The sequence below is a fragment of the Macrotis lagotis genome, chromosome 3 (assembly GCF_037893015.1).
Source record: "Macrotis lagotis isolate mMagLag1 chromosome 3, bilby.v1.9.chrom.fasta, whole genome shotgun sequence".
Classification (NCBI taxonomy): domain Eukaryota; kingdom Metazoa; phylum Chordata; class Mammalia; order Peramelemorphia; family Peramelidae; genus Macrotis; species Macrotis lagotis.
This window is the reverse complement of record NC_133660.1, coordinates 225,224,743-225,247,841: the sequence shown is the minus strand read 5'-3', so window position 1 is coordinate 225,247,841 and position 23,099 is coordinate 225,224,743. Positions and strand designations below refer to the sequence as shown.

The following is a 23,099-nucleotide window of genomic DNA, read 5'->3' as shown; positions in this document are numbered from 1 at the left end:
AGCCACTTGACCCCATTGCCTTGCAAAAAAAAAAAAAGTCACTAAAGAAAGTCCAGTTATCAGTAGGACAGTTTTTCTATTATGTTGTTACTTGCATCTTTTATAAACTGAAGGGTTGGACTAAATGAGCTTTGTTTTGCATTCTTTTCTGAGAGAATGTGAAAGTATACAATATGTAATATTAACAGAAAAATTACTGGGGAAAAATAAAGTCACACAAGTCTTATTAAACTGAATTTTGAACCTGTTTTTTCAAATATTTTCCCTTTAATTACATGGAAAAATGATTTTAAGTATTTGTTGTATTTTTTTAAGTTTTCAGTTCCAAGTTTTATCCATCTCTCTGATACCTAGCTTCTCCCTAAGACTGAATGCAGCCTACATCTAGTCATGTAAAATGCTTCAGTCTATATTCTGACATCAGTTCTCTCTGGAAGTGGATAGCTTTTTCCTTCATGAGTCATTTGTGATTGTCTTTGGGTCATTTCTTTCCATATTTTTCTGAAATCAGAAAAACTTATTTCCAGTAGTATTCCATTATAATCACATGCTACATCTTGTTTCAACTTTTGTTTGGAAAGAGGTTGGGAACATAAACTGGTTGAGAAAAGAAAGTACATTGGTATATAATTTTTATTATCATGAAAGATCAAAATCTACCTGGGCGTAAAGGAGACAAAAACTTTACATTTGTTTTACATTCTTTTCTGAGAGAATGTGAAAGTATACAATATGTAATATTAACAGAAAAATTACTGGGGAAAAATAAAGTCACACAAGTCTTGGAGAGACCCAGAGTGAATGCTGAAAAGAGCTGAATAAGATAAGAAATTCCTGGTTCTGGAGGTCATTGAAGGCTAAACTAATAGATTTGCACTTGACATATTTGATACTAACAAGCTGCTCAGATTGTTAAAAAGAATGACAGATGGTGCAAACTGTAGTTAGAATTCTCTTGAGGCTATCGCCAGTATGAACTTGCAAGAGAAGAAATAGGGACAGAAAACCAGGCCTAAGCTGATATCCTAGACAGGATTGTGTTGATAATAACAATGCTATTTCTCAAGCATTAACTAAATGCCCATTATGTGTCAAACACTCTTCTAGGTGTTAGAGAAACAGAGCAAAAAAAAGAAATAGTCCCTGTCCCAAGGAAGCTTACATTCTCTTGCGGGAAGGAGGGAGGTTGGTCCATCATTATGTTCGCAAATAAGTAAAAATAAAATATATACAGAGTGCTAAATACAACATAATTTAAGATAAAGGAGTCTGCACTAACAATTTGGGGTAAGGAGGAGATGGGACTTGAGCTGTATAAGAGAAGTTACAGGTTCTGAGAAGCTAGTCATGAGGAGGGAGAGCTGTCTAGGTCCAGGAACTTGAAGACATGAAATTATTTGTTGTATATGGAAAACAGCAAGGAGTTCAGTTGGCCCTAACATAGAATTACATGTAATCAGCCTGGAAAAGCTATTTAAGCCAGAACACAAGGGAGTATCAAGTAGAAGTGTTTATATTTTATCCTAGAGGTAATAGGAAGTCACTGATGTTTTTTGAACAGGGGAGTTAAGTGGCCGACCTGTGCTTTAGGACAGTTGAAAAATTGGGTTCAGGAAGAGAAATTAGAAAGCCATTTAATAGCCCAGTTGAGAGGTGGGAAGGGTCTAAGTAAAAAGAAAGAGGACAGATAAATATGAGAGTTTTCTGGGGAGGTAGAAATATAAGGTTTAGCAATCATTGATTATATGGGATAAGAGAGATTGAGGAGTGAGGGCTAACTCTGATGTTGTGAACTTGAGATACTGGAAAATGGTATCTTTTCAAGAAAAAGGGACATTTGAGAATGAGAATGGATTCTGTATTGGCTATGCTAAGTTTGAAATATGAAACTTCCCATTTAGGATGAGTCAGTCAGTTGAAGAATACATAAATATAAACTAGAATTGGAAATAAAGATCCCATAGAAATAGATTTGGAAGTTATCTCATTTGGCTTCCTTGAGACTGCCCTTCTGTGTTAGGGCTTGAACGTGTTAAGGGATGAAGAACTAAATTGGTTGTTTCTATTTCTCACACCCACTTTTACATGTTTGATCCTTTAATTTTATTTTGTTTTGGTTTACCACCCTCCATAAAGGACATCTATCCATATTGGGAAAAAAAAGTTATCTCATAGAAATGGGAGTTGAATCCATGGGAATTGATAATCTCACTGAGAAGATTATAGAAAGAGAAAAGGGAAGGCCCTAACACAAAGCCATAGGAGACATCCCTATGCAAAGACTAAATCCTTCAAAGGAGTCTAAGAAGATGGACCAGTCAGGTAGGAAGAGAAAACACATCACTAGATTTAGGAAGAAAGATCTTTGAGATAGAGAGAATAATATCAGTCAAGGTATAAAAGCCAGAGCAAAAAAGAATTATTTAATGATGATGATGATGATGATAATAATAAAAACTGACATTTATTTAGCACTTTTAGATCTTGAAGGTAATTAAAACAACTCTTAGATTCACCTCCTAGCTATTAGATTTGTAAAGAAGAAAATAAAATATTTTGGAGCATTTAGGAAAGAAAGATTCATGAAGGATTCACCTCCTAGCTATTAGATTTGTAAAGAAGAAAATAAAATATTTTGGAGCATTTAGGAAAGAAAGATTCATGAAGCCCAACCATTCTGGGCTCCAGGTCACTAAAAATGTGTCTTTTGGCTCAGAGATACTATCATGTTGCCTGTGCCTGCAGAAAGCTCAAAGGAAAAGGAAAAGAAGCTACCTGTATATAGCAAGATTAAATTGTAGTACTTTTTTTTTTACTATTTTTTTATTAACAAAAAACTAAAACACTAATAGTGCCCATCAGTTAGATAGTGATTGAACATATTATGGACTATGAATATAAAAGAAATACCTACCCACCTTCTCCAACTTCCTCCATTGTAAAAACTTTTCCTTGTCTCTTGTATATGAAATAATTTACCACATTATGCCTTTCCCTTACCCTTTCTCACCCCTTAATTATATATCATCCCATCATATTCAACTTAACACCTATGCCTTCTGTCTATAAATTTATTCCCTTTTTTGAATGATGTTTTATTTTTTTCCAATTGCATGCAAAGATAGTTTTCAACATCTTTTTATAAACTTTTTGAGTTCCACATTTTTCTACCTCCCTTCCCACCCTTCCCCATGACAGAGAGTATTCTGATATAGGTTATACATGTACAATCAACATATTTCCATTATTAGTCATCTTGTGAAAGAAGAATCAGAGCTAAAGGGAGAAAAAGCCATGAGGAAGAAAAAAAAACATAGAACAAGTTTTAAAAAGTGAAAATAGGATGCTTTGGTTTACATTCAGACTCCATCGTTTTTTCTCTGGATATGAGTAGCATTTTTCCATGGCAGGTCTCTTAGAATTGTCCTCCATCACTGACCTGCTGAGAGGAGCTTAGGTCAATCATAGTTGCTCACCACACAATGTTGCTATTAAGGTGTTCAGTGTTCTCTTGGTTCTCACTTCACTCAGCATCATTTCATGCAAATCTTTCCAAGTTTTTCTGAAGTCTGCCCACTCATGATTTCTCACAGAACACTAGTACTCCATCACATGCATAGCTTGTTCACTCATTCTCCAGTTGATGGGCAATCCCTCAATTTCCTGTTCTTTGCTACTACAAAAAGAGCTGCTATAAATATTTTTCACCATGTGAGTCTTTTTCCCTTTTTTATGATCACTTTGAAATACAGACCCAGTGGTGGTATTACTGGGTCAAAAGATATACACAGTTTTATTGCCCTTTGGGCATAGCTCCAGACTTCTTTCCAGAATGGAAATCAGATGTGGATCAGTTCAGAAGTCTACCAGAGTAGTCCATTAATATCCCAGTTTTCCTACATCCATTTTGCATTTCATAATGTTCTCTATCTCATATGTGGTCATAAACTCTCTTCTCCATCGATCTAACAGATAAACACTTCTGTGTTTCCCTTATTGGCTTATGGTATCACCCTTTTTCTAAACCCTCTACCCATCTCAACTTTAGCTTGTAATATAGTGTGAGATGTTGATCTTTGCCAAATTTCTGTCATTCTCTTTTCTAGTTTTCCCCATAGTTATTTTTTCAAATAGTGAGTTCTTATCCCAGAAGCTGAAATCTTTAGATTTATCAGACCATACTTTTGCTACTGTTTTGTTAGTACCTAATCTCTTCCACTGATCCATCATTGTACTTCTTAGCCAGTACCACACTTTTGATGACTTAATGATTTATATACTCCTTCTGATTACCCTAATAATGAGATAGTTCTTATGAATTGCAAGTATCATTTTCCCATGAAGGAATGTAAACATTTCAACTGTATTTAGTCTCTTTCTCGTTAACTTTTTATACTTTTCTTGAATCTTGTTAGATTTCACTTCAGCTCTGGTCTTTTTTATCAGGAATGCTTGAAAGTCCTCTCTTTTGTTGAATATCCATTTTTTTTGCCCTGGAGGATTATACTCAGTTTTGCTGGATAGGTGACTCTTGGTTGTAATCCTAGTTCCTTTGCCCCCTGGAATAACATATTGAAAACCCTCTGGTTCTTTATAGTGAAAGCTACTAAATCTTATGTTATTCTAACTGTGCCTTCATGATCCTTGGATTGTTTCTTTCTGGCTACTTGCCATTATTTTCTCCTTGCCTGGGAGCTCTAAATTTGATTATAATATTCCTGGGATTTTTCATTTTGGGATCTTTTTCAGGATGTGTTCTGTGGCTTCTTTCAGTTCCTATTTTACTCTCTAATTTCAGAATATCAGAGCAATTTTCCTTCATAATTTTGTGAAGGATGATGTCTAGGGTCTTTTTTTATTTTGGCTTTAGGTTGTACAATAATTTTTTTGGGGGGTTTTTGCAAGGCAATGGGGTTAAGTGGCTTGCCCAAGGCCACACAGCTAGGTAATTATTAGTGTCTGAGGCTGGATTTGAACCCAGGTACTCCTGACTCCAGGGCCGGTGCTCTATATACTGTGCCACTTAGCCACCCTGGTGCCACCTAGCTGCCCCTGTACAATAATTTTTAAGTTATTCTTCCTGGATCTATTTTCCATCTGTTTTTTTTTTCAATGAGGTATTTCACATTTTCTTCTATTTTTTCTATTCTTTTGGTTGTGTTTTATTGTTTCATGGTATCTCACAAAATCATTACCTTCCAGTTGCTCAATTTTAACGTTTAAGAAATTATTTTCTTCATGAATATTTGTATTTTCATTTCCATTTTCTATTTTTAAAGAGTTCTCTTCTATTGAATGCCTTCTTAGCATACAAAGTCAGAGGTGAGAGAAGCTTGTTTACTTCAAAGAATGCTTAGTTTTAGATCACTTAAGCAAGGAGATATATTAGGGGAAGGATGATAAATTTATTTTCTTCTTATAATTGCTCCAGGGGGAAAAAATAGTATAAACAAATCAGTAGTAAAAATTTAGCCCTTTTCAACCATTTAAGCTTTTGCTGAATTTGAAAAATATTTCTTTTTTGACCATTCTACAGAGAAACTTAAACATCACCTCACTCCTTACATACCTCCCCCCACCACCACCACCACAGGAGACACAGATTCACAGAATTTGTACTCAAGGATCTTTGCAGCCATCTAACCATACTCAAAGAAATCCTTTCTATAATATGCCAAAACAGGTGGTTATCCAGCCTCTGTTTAAAGAGCTCCAATGTGAAGGAACTTCTCTAAGTAGTTCTTTCTATTTTTGGTCACCTGTAATTGTTAAGAAGATTTTCCTTGCATCCATCCACAAGTTTCTTTGCATCTTTCATCTACTACTCTTAATTCTACTGTGGTTCTGATTCAACTGCTTAATAACTAGATAGGTCACTTGTCCTCTCTGGGCACTGTTTTTCCTTGTCCATAAAATAAAAGAACTCTTCCAGCATTAAATTTTATGACACTTTAATCTATAACTTCTATATCATAACTTCTTGGCAGTGAGTATCCCAGGAGCTCTGTCTCCTATTTTTTGTTTAGGTGTACCAAGTCCTCTTGCCAGTCTCATGCATTTTGGTCTCTATAGCCTTATAATTTGTTTTTACCCATCAAGTTCCCTCTCTATTCTGTCCTCAGATGATGGGCTATTTTTAAAACTACTTGTAGCCTGGGGTCAATGGTACAATGAATAGAGCACCAAATCTGGAGTCAGGAGGACCTGAGTTCAAATATGGCCTCAGACACTTAATAATTACCTAGCAGTGTGACCTTGGGCAAGTCACATAACCCCATTGGCTTGCAAAAATAAAAAAAAACCCTACATGTAGCTGATAGCTTCCTCACCCTTCATTGTGACTAATAATACATATTTTGACATGCTTTGGGGTACAGTCTGTGCTCATATAACAGCTTTGTGTTTTATGAAGTAATTAGCCTGTGTGGGGATTAAGAATGTAGTCTTAGGGGCAGCTAGGTAGTGCAGTGGATAGAGCACCAGCCCTGGAGTCAAGAGTACTTGGGTTCTAATCAGTCTCAGACACTTAATAATTACCTAGCTGTGTGGCCTTGGGCAAGCCACTTGACCCCATTCACCTTGCAAAAAAGAGAATGTAGTCTTGCCTTCATTAACACCATTCTCTAATTAGCCAAACTGGTTCTAACATGCCTATAAGATACTTTGAACTGAATCTTTCATCAGTTCAATTTTAAATATGAAAAAACAGACCTCCTTAAATATGATAAAGACAGACTGTTCATCATCATACCCCTTACCTGTATTCCTGGTTTAAAAGGACAGTCCCTCCAAGTAAGCAACCTATCATTTATTTTGCTCTTATGCAAAATCTTGCTTTTTTTCCTTTTACAACTTTTTTTCACCCTTATATTTAATAATGCGGTATCTACACTTATTATAGTTTCTTCACTGTCCATCCACTTTATTCTGTCTTCAACCTTTATTGTGTGTTTTAACTATTATCTTCAACCCCAAATATGCCTGTCTTCTCCATGACAGTCAATAAAGATTAATTAAGTACTCATGATTTTTCCACAATAGGCATTCAAGTTCTACAGAGACACTTAAAAGAATATTAAAATTTTTGATGTCAATATTGGCTTGATTAGAACCTTGAAACTTGAAGTAGACCAGGAAAATGAGTAGGGAGAGTATTTCAGGTATGGAATACATCCCAGAGAAAATGCCCAGTGCCAAGAGATGGAGTATCTTATTCAAGGAACAGTAAGGAAGCCAGTGTCATTTTATCGCAAAATACATGATAAGGAATAAGGCATAAGAAGTTTGAAACATAGAAGAGGCTGGGTGTGAAGGACTTGGAGTATCAAATAGAACATTTTGTGTTTGATCCTGAAGGCAGTATGAAGCCTTGGAGTTCATTGAGCCTGGGGTAAATTGACATCAGAGGACTTGCACCATAGGAAAATCCCATTGGTAGCTAAATGAAGAATTAACTAGATACTTGAGTCAGGCAAACTATTGCATTAGTGTTATGAAGGCTTGTACTAGAGAGAGGGCATAACCAAGAGATGTTGTAGAGCGATCTTTGCAACAGACCTTGGCAGATAGAAGTCGAGGATGACACCCTAAGTTTTAAGTCTTAGGAACTGGGAAGATGGTATTGCTTTCAATCATAATAAGGAAATGGAAGAGGGAAGGATTTGAGGAGAAAGATAATGAGTTCAGTTGGGACATGTTAAGTTTAAGATGTTTATTGGACATTCAGTTTGAGATATATGCAAGGCAGCTGGAAACATGAGACTGGAGGTCAGCCAAGAAGTTAAGGCAAGTTAGGTAGATTTGAGATTCATCAGCATTGATTAAATTCATGGGAGCTGATGAGATCATCAAGTGAAGAAGTATAATGGAAGAAGAGAAGAGAAGAGGACCCAGGACTGAACCCTGAGGAATATCTACAGTTACAAGTGATGGTAGATGAGGTTTTAGCAGAGGAGACTCAAATGGAGCAACCTGATTGGATTTCCAGTATATATATATGGAAATGTATTTTCCATTATATATGAAAATACTAAAAAGTAATAATCAAAAATTAGTATCTTCATATGCATACTGGTCCTCAGAAGAGAATTACATATGAAATTATGAATCTGTATTACAGAGTGTATGTGTGTATGTATATATATATATATACATACATACACATATTTATGTATGTGTATTTGTATCTTTAAAATATATATACATATCATCCAGAAAAAATAATCCATATCATTCCAAATCTAAAATGTATATTTTCTTCACCTTAAATCCATCTTTTAGGACATGACTAATACACTTCATCATGGGTCATTTAGGGATAGTGTTATAAATTGCTTTGATCAGAGATCTTAAATCTTTTTCTTTTCATTATTCTGCTCACTTCATTTTTTTTAAGGTTTTTGCAAGACAGATGGGGTTAAGTGGCTTGCCCAAGGTCACACAGCTAGGTAATTATTGTCTGAGGTTGGCTTTGAATTCAGGTACTTCTGACTCCAGGGCTGGTACTCTATCCACTGTGCCACCTAGCCACCCCTGCTCACTTCATTTTAAATAATTTCATACTTACCAAAATTATCTATGATTGCCACCTTCATTATTTCTTAAATACATTACAATATACATAATAATGTTTCATTTTATTCAAATACTTCAGTTTATTTGGTCTTCCCCAATTGATGAATGCCCTTTAATTTCCTGTTCTTTCCTTCCTCCCCTCTTCAAGATTCACCTTTGGTATCCAAAAGTTTGTTTTAATTGAAACTATTCTGTTTCCTGCCTGTTTCCTCCCTTACCTGCCTATCCTTGCTCCTTTAGATAGTTGTATTTCTGGGTATAAGTGTATGTGTTCCTTTGTCTCATTCAGAGAAGAGTGAGGCTCATCTGCTACTCTTTTTCCCCCACCTCTTTCTCTGTTATAAGTCCTTCTCATGCACCCCAGTTGTGAAGCATAGTAAGTTTTATCCCTTTTCCTTCTCCTTACTGTTAATGTATTCCTTTCCCCATTTAAAATAGTCAGAATAAAGAGCCTCTGTTTTTCTTAATATATTCAAAGGGTATTGAAGGAGTTAATTAAGGTTCTGAAGCAACATTTGTTTCTTCTCTTATTCTAATGTTAGTCCTTTAATATTATAATTTCCAATTTTCAAATATATTTCTCTTTCTTAGTTTCTCTTGTCTTGTGTTTGTATTTCAGAATTCTTCTTCTGCTCTGATCTTTTCATAAGAATGCTTTTTGAAGTCTTCTATTCCATTGAAGCGTTATTTTATTCTTGTAGAATTATACATAGCTTTGTAGAAGTTCTTGGTTTTAGGCTTCTTTGACCATTTGGAAAATTATATTCCCAGATCTCTTCTTTTGAGTAGAGGCTGCCAGATCTTGTCTTACCCATTAACTCTAATTCTTTGGGAATCTTTCTTTGTATTATAAGGAATTTCGTAGTTCTCAGTATAGCTCTTACTAGATTTTGAAATTAGGCTAAAGGGGCAGCTAAGTGGCATAGTGGATAAAGCACTGATTTGATGTCAGGAGGACCTTTGAGTTCAAATCTGACCTTAGACACTTAATATTTACTTAGCTATGTGACCCTGGACAAGTCACTTTTTTTATTAAAGATTTTATTTATTTTGAGTTTTGCAATTTTTCCCCCAATCTTACTTCCCTCCCCCACCCCACCCCCACAGAAAGCAATTTGTCAGTCTTTACTTTGTTTTCATGTTGTACATTGATCCAAATTTAGTGTGATGAGAAAGAAATCATATCCTTAAGGAAGAAATAAAAAGTATAAGAGATAACAAGATCAGACAATAAGATATCTGGTTTTTTTTCCTAAATTAAAGGGAATAGTCCTTGAACTTTGTTCAAACTCCACGGTTCTTTGTCTGGCTACAGATGGTATTCTCCGTTGCAGACAGCCCTAAATTGTCCCTCATTGTTGCACTGATGGAATGAGCAAGTCTATCAAGTTGATCATCACCTCCATGTTGCTGTTAGTTGTATACAGTGTTTTTCTGGTTAGGCTCATCTCGCTCAGCATCAGTTCATACAAATCCCTCCAGGCTTCCCTGAATTCCCGTCCCTCCTGATTTCTAATAGAAACATAATGTTCCATGACATGCATATACCACAGTTTGCTATGCCATTCCCCAGTTGAAGGATATTTACTTGATTTCCAATTCTTGGCCACCACAAACAGGGCTGCTATGAATATTTTTGTACAAATGATGTTTTTACCCTTTTTCATCATCTCTTCAGGGTATAGACCCAGTAGTGGTATTGCTGGATCAAAGGGTATGCATATTTTTGTTGCCCTTTGGGCGTAGTCTGGACAAGTCCCTTAATTCCATTGCCTTGCAAAAATTAAAAAAAAAAAAAAAAAGCAAGAACTGGGGTGGCTAGGTGGCGCAGTGGATAAAGCACCGGTCCTGGACTCAGGAGTACTTGGGTTCAAATCCGGTCTCAGACACTTAATAATTACCTAGCCGTGTGGCCTTGGGCAAGCCACTTGACCCCATTTGCCTTGCAAAAAAAAAAAAAAGCAAGAACTAAAGGTAAAGTTGCTAGTTTGGATTTCCTTTTAGAGTATAAAACTAACCTACAAACTGGAAGAACTGGCCTTTTGGCATCATTTTGAGATTACTTGTTGATCTACCTTTCTCAGAAGCAAAATGGGAGAAGACTGATGAGTTCTTCATGTATTTCTACAAAGGCAGTATGAAGACCACTGCTTTTACTGGTCAATGAGAAGAAGTGAAAGTCTGACTCCAGGGAATATCTCCCAGTGATATTGGGTATTAGATCTGATGCACTCAAGAGGAAACTGTAGAAAGGTAGCATGGCACAGTGACAGGATCACTGAACTGGTCTAAATTCTGGCTCTGATGCTTCCTAGCTCTTTGCGTCTAGATTCCCTTGTGCTTAAAATGAGGACCATCCTTGATTGCCTGTCTCTCTTCCTAGTGTAATGAAGAAGACAATTTCTCATAAACCAGAAATCATTTTAAAAATATGAACTGTCTTCCCTGGCAAAAATGTTGACTCTAGGAACAGCCCATGGAGAAGTAAAATAATTCTGGAAGGAAGAAGAGTGAAGGAAACAAAAGGGCCTTCTTGCAAAGGAGGAGAGTCCTGACAATCTAGCACTAATGACTCCCTTTCTGCAAAGACCTAGAGGCAGATGTGCATAGCAAAGGAACTTCCCAATTTACCTGGGTTCCTGATAGCCTTCTGAACATCAAGACCTTCTAATGATTCAAGCTTGACCAGCACCCCCTGGTACAAAGTCTGAGACTACTACAAGTTGTTCCTTTAGCCTATAATAGTATTGACTTTCTGAAATTTTTGTTAGTATTTGACCCAAGTCTAATCAATATAGATTAAATTCCATGTGAAATAGCTTTTCTGAGTCAAATGGCAGGATTATGATTGAATTAGGGGATGCAGAAGTAATCCTATACAAAATTTATCAGTAAATATCCATCTACCAATAATAGAAATGTTTTATGAAATGCTGGCATAACATTGACAAAGTAAAACTTTGATATAGATGAGGGTCTCTATTGGCACAACTTTGACAGGATGAGGGTCAAACACTTTTAACTTTGATCCTTATCTTCAAAGGCTTTGAAAGAATTTATTCTTGGAAAGATCAAGGATTCCCTAACATAAAATTCTTCCTCTTAATTATAATCAATTTAATTCAAAAAAATGAATTCTAAATCTAGTCTGGCTCAAGAGAGAGGATACTTTTTACTCCAAAACCCCTAAACTTCAGAATATTCTCTTACCCTGGCTATCAGCCCTAGGCCTGTTACAAAGTCACATAAGGCTCTTTTCTAAGACCATCTGACATTTGAAATTGCATAATTTCTCATTCAGTTTAACATTGCTCTCTTGGATTAGAGACATGAGTTTATATCCCCATTTAATGCATTCTTGTATCTAATATAATTTTGATATGAAATTCTTCTATTTTATAAGATCATTTACAAAAGGAACTTAAAGCCAAGAATATAAATAGTAAAGAACTGGTGATTAGTAATGTCAGAAAAGCCAAAAACTCAGAATGAGGTGAGATTTTTCTTTTCCTCAGCTAAATTCTGATGTACAAAGAATAACAGTTTTCAGTTTGAGGAATGAAAGTAGCATGTTCAGTGAAGTCAGAAAATAAAATAATTTACTATTTTGTTTCTGTCTTTTCTGTCAAGTAGAATAAGTTTTAAAATGTGAAAAATAGCACTGACATCCTTAAGAGAGAATTGAATTAACTCAAGAAAGAAGAGAATAATCATCATAATAAGAGCACATTTGGGTAACACTGTCATGTTTCCAATGTATTTTCCAAATGTCTCATTTTATACTCAGAATCATCCTGGGAGGAGGTGCTATTATTGTCTGCATTTTACAGATGGGGAAGCTGAGGTAGAGTAGTTAAGTGACTTGATTAGAGACATGCAATAAATATGAGACCAGATTTGAGCTTAGGGCTTCTAAATTCTAACTTCTATGCTACCTAGTTTCCTCTAGATTCTACAGAATAGAAAATAAGAGTTATTTAAAATATTCTAGTCTTCAAGCCTAGATGGTTTGCTTGCCTCAAAGGAATACTGTATTAAAGAAGTTTGCAGATGTGATTATAGACTCATTCTTCAAGTAATAAGGAACAGGATATATACATATATGAAAATGGGTTATTGGATTCTCCTGTTGATTGCCATCCACTTCACCACTGGGTCAATTCAATCTAACAAATTTATAGCTTATCCTTACAGTTTGTGAGTCTCCCCTAAACACCAAAGCTGTAAGTACAATGTATTGACCCCCTTCTTCAACTGATGTGTGATTACATCAGTGTGGGTTATCCAGTTGTTATTTGTTACTTTCGCTATCTGACTGGCCCAAATCCTTTTTTACCAAAAAAAAGAAATTACTTGCAGATCTCTGTTATGTTTCTTACCCTACTTTTTACCCAAAATTTACCTTTAAAGACATGCTATACCCCCTTTATATCTACTTTTCATCTCTTCGTTAGCTTTTTAGTGACCCACAACTCTGAGTCTTTATCACTGAGTTTGCTTATAATCCCCCCCCCCCCAAAAAAAAAGATGAACTCGTTTCAGGAAGCTCAATGTCATTGATCACAGTATCCCAAATGCAATCCAGTCTACTTTATACATTTCTCAGCCATCTGTCATATCTGTCCAAGATAGATACAATCTAGGAACTTCTCATTCAGTCATATGCCATAATCTAGATAGTACATATTTGTCATACATTTAGTTTCCCTCTGTGTTTTATTTAGCTGAACTCTTAAGTGATTGTGAGTCTTATTTAGGAGGCTTTCTAGTGTTCTGGAATTTGATGCAATACTTTTCTCCTACATGTCCTTGGTTTCACACCTCATGACACTATTTTTCAAATGGTCATCAATGAAGGTCTTTCAGTTACTGCATCTAACAAAGAATTTTGTTATAGTTTTGACACGTGGGAACTATTTTGTTTGAGAAGGACATAACTAAATTAAGTGCTTTTTTATATAGTCAGCAAACACAGGACTCTTATGTTCTCTGTACTTTTCTATCAGGCCTGAATTTATAGATACAGTCACTGTGGAATGTTATCAAAACATGCTTGATTCCTTTTGATTTTTTTTGTCAAGGGGATCCTTGACACATGTATAAAATATTGTCATAAATATTTTGTAGAGTCAAGGCAGTATGACCTACTGATCATTAATTCTTGATACGTTCTCATATATACTTTTGGGAAAGAATAATACTCTCACTTTAATTTTTTTCTTTACTATATCTCTTGAGAATTTTTTTTTTTAGCTTTTTGCAAGGCAAATGGGGTTAAGTGGCTTGCCCAAGGCCACACAGCTAGGTAATTATTAAGTGTCTGAGACCTGATTTGAACCCAGGTATTCCTGACTCCAGGGCTGGTGCTTTATCCACTGTGCCACCAGAATTGCTTTTTTGAAGGCCCCAGCTCACATTTCCTTTGTGTATACTTCAAACTTAGCTATTCTTCCATCTTTGTCCTCTTTAGTTCTCTTTTTATTCTTTCTTGGAGCATTTCATGGACTGGGATGTTAGGAGTCAAATTCAGTGACTACTTTGACACTTGAAAACTAAAATAGTTTGTTATAAAAATGTTGACAGATTATTTCCAATTTTTATGTTTCCTTTTAGTTTTATCTTTAAATGAACTTAACTTGAGCCATCTTTCAGTAACCTTTACTTTTCCATTGTTTTTTGAGCAAAATGTTAATAAATTTTATCCAACTTCTTAAAGTTATACACATGAGTTTATTTTCTAACTTGGTGGTGCCTTGGCTGTCCAATTCTTCTGTTTGGACAGGAGATCAAGTATTTCCTAGGAGTTGAAGAAACCTTTGTTACACTAATTGCTTGGAGGGAGAGAGACAGAGACAGAGACGAAGAGACAGAGAGTATGTAAAGTTGTCAGCCTATATTGTTGTTTGTTCCTTTATCCATTTCTTATTTTTCAACTTCAATGACTTTTTTAAACACATCAGTTCGAGTTTAGATCGTTTTGTTAGCATACTATCTTCTTATCTTTTCCTTTATTTTTATCTGCTGAAAATTTTTCTCTCTGTTTCAACAAATCTGTAGTCCTACTGTACACAACTAGATAATGCAGAAATGACATTCACATCTGTAAACAGCTATTTTCAAAATATTCAATTTAATTCAGTGCTAATGTTTGTAAACTTTTTCCTTAAAAAAAGATTCATTTTGTTTTAACATACAGACTTAGCAAAAAAATTAGTAGATTTAGCAAGATCTTTTAAAAGTAACTACAACTAATAAGTCATATTTTTTTTTAGGTTTTTTTGCAAGGCAAATGGGGTTAAGTGGCTTGCCCAAGGCCACACAACTAGGTAATTATTAAGTGTCTGAGACTGGATTTGACCCAGGTACTCCTGACTTCAAGGCCAGTATTTTATCTACTACGCCACCTAGCCACCTCATAACTTAGCCTTTTTAAGAGAAAAATGATATTCCTTTCTCTTCTTGAAAACAGTAATCACAATTATAGATGTGAGTCATCATGTTTTGTCTGAAAAACTTTGGTCTCTTTTAGTTTCCTGATCTTAAGTCATATTTTTTCAATACATTTTTCATTATCTTGAAGTATATGCTGATTTAACATAAAAGTTTTTACCATTCTTCATAGAATTTCTCCACCTTTTTATCCTCTGATACCAATTTATATATGGCATTTTCCTTGTACTTGTTCTGAGCATCACAATATAGAACAGCCAAGTATCCCATGAAATGATGCTTCTATTGCATTTGGATGCCTAATAAAATCATCTCCATCAACTTTTTTATATGCCTTTACAAGGAGAATCTATAAATTGTCCTCCTTTATATCTCAGCTTTCTTTTCACTAATACTTTTATTTATTTATTTATTGTCAGTAAGGATATGATTTGGGGCAACTAATGGTGCAGTGGATAGAGCACTGGCCCTGGAGTCAAGAGGACCTGAATTCAAATGTAACCTCACTTAATATTTAACTTAGCTGTGTGACCTTTGGTAAGTCACTTAACTCCATTGCCTTGCAAAAATTTAAAAAAAAGAAGAGATAATTTAATTTCTTTAGTAGTATTTAGGACTTGTTGGTCATTGAACACATGTTGTACATTTAGTATACCAACAATTAAATTAGTGCTTATAGACCATCTAAAAATACTGAATTTTGTGGGTTTTTGTTTCTTTTGTTACCAGTTTGACACTGTAGGAGTAGAGGGCTTCTGCTCAGATCAGAGAAGCATTTCATAATTTTTTCTTGTTTCATAGCTTGCCCTGGCCAAGGATTTGTCACTTCGAATCCAGCTGTTTCTGTTGAGTCTTCTTGTACATAGAAAAATTGGTTCTCAGAGAGCAGACAAAGGCTATTTTGTATACTTGAGACCTTTTCAGCTTTGTGGAGCCGTCTAGATCTTGAACTCCTGTGACATAATTGTAGTAGCTTTTAAAATAAATCATTCAAAGTTTATGACTCAACATTTCTGAAAAGAATTGTAAACTATTAACCCTGGGGGGGGGGGAGGCTTCAGATGCCTAATAATAAGAAAAATGCAAATCAAAACATAACAAAAAAGTTGGAATATGCAATGTTGGAGGAATTATGGGAAGATAAAACACACTAGTGCATTATTGGCCGAACTGTCATTTAGTGCAAGCACTTGAGCAAGTAGTAAATAAAGTGACTAAAATATCCCTAATTTGACCCAGATATCCTATACTAGGTATGTGTGCGCACACACACACACACACACACACACACACACACACACACACACCACCACCACCACCACCACCACCACCACACAACACACCCTCAAAGATGTCATTACTTGGGGAAAAAGTTCCCATATTCACCAAAATATTAAAGACAAAGTAGATGTTCATTGATTAGGAAATGAATGACAGACAACAAATTGTGGTACCTGAATGTAATGGAATGTTACTGTACTATAAAAAATGATGAACAAAGAGTCAGGGAAAGATCTCCATATACCCAATACATAGTGAAATAAGCAAAGCTAAGGAAACGGTATGTGCAGTGACAGAAGCAATGTAAATGGAAAGAACAACTTGAATGAATGAATGTTATAAAATTTCAAAGCACAAAAATGACTTGACAGAAGACACGTGAGAAGATACCTGTCCTAACCCCTTTCCAGAGGTCAGAATTTCACAAATCTATTGCTACATTGCTCTCCTTTTCATACTGTTGGAATACTGAGCAGTTATGTTCATTTGTTTCCATCTTTTTCTTTTAAACTTTTAAATACTGTTTTTTATACAGGACAACTCTCTGGGAGAGGGAGAAGGCAGGATACCGGAGGAAATAATCAAGATGTTTAAAAAATGATGATAAAATTTAAAATAAACCATTAACTGCATCCTATTCCCATTTTCTATGTCTAAAACATTTGGACAATTGAAGAATAGCTCAGAACTCATTTGTTTCTATTTGGTGGTTGAAGGGTCTTATTGGTTTTGTGCTATATAATTCTGTGATGAAAACATTTTTAGAACAGATGATTGGGAAGCTAAAATGTGAATAAGTTCATTTCTAAAGATTAATTTGAGTTCTTAAGTACATCCTATGAGGTATTTTATATACTTGGTTCATTTCATTCTTGGTTTGCATCTTAGTAAATGGAATGATCTAGTTAATGACTACTTTTGCTACCTTTGGATCTGCATGAAAAGGTACACTTTCATATCTGACAGAATAGACAGATCTGATTTCTTCATTTTTATGCCAGTTTTCTATCAAATAATAAGTATTACTATGATAGATTGTAAGAAATGAGCAAATAAAATTAATATAATGTTACTATTTTTAAACTTGGAGATTGATAAGTGATAAATTCTCTTACTCTTAAAATAATTTATTCCTTCATATCTACTGTATACATTATTTACTGTTGATTTTGTGTCTAGAATCCATAAGTTTTCAGTTAAAGCCTTCCTTTTTCTAATCATTTTTATACTTATTATACAATTGCTTTTATTTTTCATCTCATTAAGATGAATAATATAGATTGAAATACTATAAATTGTTTTTTTAGACATGCAAGAAAGCACTTCAGTCAAGCTGAAGGAAGTCAGTTGGATGAGGTTCGACAAGTAATGGGAATGTTAGCCTTTCCTTCGGACACTCATATCTCTCCTTATAAGGTAACTTTTATATTTGTGTAATAGTCTGCTAAATGGGATAGCTACATAGCTTTCCATAGTTTTCTAGTGATAATGGAATGTTTTCTTTTCACATATATTATTTATTAAACATAGTTACTACCACTTAGAAGGAAGTTCTGTTTCGTCCTCTTTTCAAGAATAAATAATGGGGTTACCCCATTTGATCTGCCAATAGCTACTTTTTAAGAAAATAGTCATTGATTTCTTCTGGTTTTGTATTTTTATTCTGCAACAATTGACTCTTAATTTTTTTTCCCAGTTCAGTTTCCCTGCTTTCATTGATTTACATAATTTCCAGTCAGGAAATACCCTCTGCTATCGAAGATAGACCTCCATTCAACAGTTTGCCATCTTAGAAATTGACCTGAAACACCAACAGGATCATACTTCACCCAGAGTTACAGCCAGTAAGGGTTAGGGGTGAAACTTGACCCCCAGGTCATCCTAACTCCGAAACAGGTTTTTGAACCGGTCACCTAAAGTGCCTCCTCTCTTTTCTTTTGGTGATAGCATATTCCATTATATACCTAGAAATTAACTATTTTTAGGCTACAGTGCCCTCTGCTACTTTAAAAATCAATGACATGGAGATCTTGTGGAACTTAGACTCAAGGAAGACATAAATGAATGTAGGTGCCTTTGATACCAGATAAACATATAGTGAGGAAGGCACTGCATGCCTAAGAGAGGTTTATTCAGTCACTGCACAAATGCTTATTGATCAGCTTCTTGAAATGCAGAGAGCAAAATAAAAACCCTGGGCCTGTTTCCCATATGTCCTTTCACACTAACTTGTTTTATAATTATGGAAAAATCACTTCTGAATCTATTTAATTGTAAAATGGGAGCAATAATACCTTTTATAAGGTGAATTACTATGAGAACCAAATTAAATACTCTGCAAACTTTAAAGCCCTATATAAATATTGGCTATTATTAGTAGTCCATATATCTGCTAGACATTGTTGAAGGATTTAGCAATTAACAACCCTGCTGTGGATATGAAACTATGCTACCCATTGGAAATTCATAGATTTACAATGGCATAATCCTTGCTTTCAAGAGAGTTACATCCTGTTAGGAATGAACTAATATCAAGTAGGGAGTGACAAAGATAAAGGAGATAATCTAGATAAAATGCTCAAGTAGGAATGGCCTAGGGGCATCAGAGAAAGATTCACAGAAGAGGAAGTCTCAGCTTAGTTTAGATTTGAAGGAAGAGGATTCTTAAAGGCAGAACAAACTTTAATTAAGCAAATATTTTGTGCCAGGAGCTCATTGGGTCATAACAGATCACATGAGTACACAATCTGGAGACTTACTATCAAGTTGAAGAAATATCTGTCCAGCTATACTGGAGATAAAGTATATAAAAAGAACTGATGTGAAATAGGACAGGAAAAGATAAAGGCCACGTTGTAGATGGCCTTAAATGCCAGGCTAGGGAAATTGTATTTTATCCTGGAGACAACAGTGACCCTCTGAAACCTTTTGAGCATGATAGTGAAGTGCTCAGACCTTTTCCTATAGGAAAATGATTTTTGGTGACATTGTATAGGATGAACTAGATAGGAGTGAGCCTGAAGGCATGGAGAGCAAATAGAAAATTATTGTAATAGACCATGCATGGTAAGTTTTAAATGAGAGTTTTAAATATGGTAACAGTGGGAGTGAGGAACAGGGCAATAGATACAAGAGATGTTTCAGAAGTAGAATTGGTGAGACTTAGAACTGATTCAATGTGAGAATTTAGAGGAGAGGCATACTCAGAGGTGACTGTGGTTCTAAGCCCAAATTACTGAGATCAGGACATCAAAAGATAAAAAATAAGGTTTGGTCCTAATAGAGAAATAAAAAAAAAGAACCTCAACTCTGTCATAAGGTTTTGCTGAGATTGCTTTGTAATTAAACCAAATCAGATGTACAGTTCTCATTTTTACGTGGTACTAGTTCCTGACAGAGGTCTCCAGTAGGTCACTTAGTGGCCATTATTAACTCAAGTGATCTTTCAGAAGCAAAACTGATATAAAAGTTATCCTGGTATCTCCCAGCCAAAGGGAACAAGACAGAGAGGGATACAGAAATGAGAATATTCTTCTAGTCAACTCTGTAGTGCTTCTCTGGCCTCTATTTGACCATATCATTTAAAAGATCAACCAGAACTTTTAAGTAGGTTCTTTCCATTCAATTTATGTTACAGGAAGTCCAGAGGCTTTGAGTCATGTTTATTAGGAATCCTAGTTAATCAAGCAATCATTTTTGCTAAAACAGTAAGTGGAAGTAAGACTTCAAGCTTAAATTACTCCCTTCATTGTGTGAGAATTTTCTGTAAGTTTGAGGGTCTTCTAAAAAAATTTCAACATCCTACTTTTCCACCATAAGGATTTTAGTAACCTAAGGAGATCAGTGCTTGGTTTTAATAATGTGCTCATGTGACCAAAATTATTCTTTTCTTGACAGTCAAAATTCAGGATTTGGCTATACCAAGTAGTGCATGTTCATCAAAGCAAATTCTTAAGTAATTTTCTTGGTTACATTTTTTTGACAGTTAAAATTCATACTGTTCAATTTCCCATATAAATATTAGACTAATCATTGAACTTTTCTACACATAGAATAAAATTTTCTAAGTTAGCAATTTAATAGTATTTTAGACAGAAAAAAAATAGCAAGTCAAAATTTTCAAATTAGAAAAGAAACTAAGAAAATTATCCAAGAAAACTGAAGAATCCAACATTACTGAAACTCCCAGCAGGTGTTAACTCCTTGGTCTATGATGTGTGAAATACAGCCTAAAACACAAGGTTTGATCAATTTCTGTCTTGTAAGAAATATTTCTAAATATCAAAAAATTAGCATCAAGAAAATGAAGTTGTCATAGTTTAACAGTGAATTCTTACTCATTTTAATGTTTGAGCATTTTGAGTCTTTTATTGCCTAGTAAAGTTTTTTATCTGGGAGTAGTAGGGTATTATTGAATAGGGGAAAATTATATACTTGTTTTAACCTTTACTAAGGAATGAGAAAACTTAGAACTCCACAATCCACACCCCATTGTGAATATTTCTGACTTTGAAATTTAATAAAGTGAATACAAACCTATTATTGCAAGATAGGAGCAAAAAAGAATGTATGATTACTTCTGTCATGATTTTACTATAATCTCAAGCTAAATGTGAACCTTCTTAAGCAAAGATACCTCCAAATTGCAGCAGATTGCATTGTTTATATATGGTAAATTCATTCTCATGCAATTATTCCAAAATCTCATTAGGTAGAGACTTTCTATGGTAAAAGAAAAATTAAAATATTCTTGTGTCAGAAACATAGTTTTAAAACATTCAGCAAGATTTCTAAAAGACTTTTGACCAAATGGTCAACAGAGCAACTTTTTCTGAAATGATAGATGGCTGTCATTTTAATCACTGTAGGGAACTCCTCTTATGAAGATGAGTAAAGAAGTACAAGACTGACAGTTCATTTCATTTGACAGGATTGGTTTGGTTAAGCCTCAGAAAAATCAACCTTTTTTCCTATTTTCTTAATACTTTAGAAAAAAAAAGATGGAATTTTACCTGAAAGCCATAAATATTTAGTCAGTTCTTTCATTCCTTTTTAGCTTTACTAAGCTAAAGTTCTCACTGTTAGGACTAAAACAATTTTTCATTTATTTTTCACCTTTCAAATTCCTTGAATTAAGCTAGATTAAAAGTGTCAGTCTTTGCCTTTCCAGTTCAAAAGAGTGATTCTAATTATGAAAGAGCAACCTTTTCTAGAACAGGGCTGACTTATTTGCCGGTAGGCTCCTTCAGCTATTCCTCTAGCTTCTTTTGACATCACTCTTTGAATAACTCTCAAGGCATTCTCATTGCATCATTTCTCTGTGACCTAATCCCAATATTTTCCTTCTGATTCACTACCCTGCACTTCCTACTTTTCATGTCTAGCTTTTGGAACACTAATTAAATCAGCACTGTAAAGACCAAGTTAATAAATTGCCCTTTAATGCTATTCATCATCCTTGAAACTTCCTATAGCAAAACTCTGTCCTCTTTCACTGCCCTTTTTGTGCTGTTTTTCCCCCTATCTCAGTGCAGGCTCCTTGAGGGGGAGAGACTTTGTCTTGTGCCTAAGCACTTTACACAGGGTCTGTAGGAAGTACTTAGTTCTTCTATTCAATTCAATTCACATTGTCAGTGTGAAAATTACCCCCAGACACAATGATAATTCTGTGCCTTTGAGTTTCTCTTCTTCCAATCCTAACCTCATGCATCTTTTGTTGTTGTTGTGGGTGATAGAACCCTAAAGATGAGAGCCACTAAGCCACCTAGCTCAGCTTTCTCTCCCAAGCTTACCCTAAATTCGTGTATCTATTAGGATATGTGTAGACTGTTAGAAGTTAGAGAGAAGAGCAAAAAGGGGGCTGGCTAGGTGGCGCAGTGGATAGAGCACCGGCCCTGGAGTCAGGAGTCCTTGAGTTCAAATCCGGCCTTGAGACACTTGATAATTACCTAGCTGTGTGATCTTGGGCAAACCACTTAACCCCATTGCCTTGCAAAACAAAAAAACAAACAAAAAAAAAACCTAAAAAAAAAGACCTTGAAAACAATGTAACACTTAGGTGCTTCTGACCCCTTCACATGGTGTGGTATGGCACCTGCTTCAGTACTTGGTGCCCATCCCATTACCCTGAGAAAACTCAATGATAATCTTTGGGTGTTACTGCCATTTGGTTGTTAAATAGCAGTACTCTGAGGTGGCTAGGTGGCCCCAGCCCTGAAATCAGGAGTACCTGAATTCAAATCCGACCTCAGACACTTATTACCTAGCTGTGTGGCCTTGGGCAAGCCACTTAACCCCATTGCCTTGCAAAAAAAAAAAAACCTAAAAAAAAATAGCAGTGCCCTAGTGGCCATTTGTTCCTACCTGTAAAGCACCTGAGTAGCCCAGAAAATTTTAAATCATTCATGTCCCAACCCACCCCCCAAATAAATGTGCTAGATAAATGTTTAAAAGAGAGCAAGTACCCATGGTAGGGTAGAGGTAGCAGAAATACTATCCAGCCTTAGCCAAGAGAAGCTTGAAGTTTTTGGCAAGCACCACAATGTTTAGCCATCTCTTGAGAGACTTCTCTCTTCACCTTCTAAAACATACCTATGGATGATAAATAAAAGTATGCATAGTTTAGTTTACATATATTTTTAAATCTTTGTCAAATGATGACCTTCTCTAGTTTGGAGTAAGGAGAGAAAAAGACAGTTCAGAACTTAAAATGTAACCTCCCAAAATTAATTTAAAATTAAAAAATACCTGTAGAAAAAAAAATTTCTTCCATGCTCCACAGTGAGATAGAGTTG

At 35.2% G+C, this 23,099-nt stretch overlaps 1 protein-coding gene across 2 annotated transcripts in view; it reads left to right on the top strand.

The window, feature by feature from the left end:
* MAEA (macrophage erythroblast attacher, E3 ubiquitin ligase) overlaps window positions 1-23,099 on the top strand; it is a 145,026-nt gene that overhangs the window by 106,978 nt on the left and 14,949 nt on the right. For both annotated transcript variants that reach the window (XM_074229973.1, XM_074229974.1), the window contains one exon: window positions 17,613-17,721. In XM_074229973.1, coding sequence (XP_074086074.1) covers window positions 17,613-17,721 — 109 coding nt within the window. The remainder of the gene's footprint in view (window positions 1-17,612; window positions 17,722-23,099) is intronic.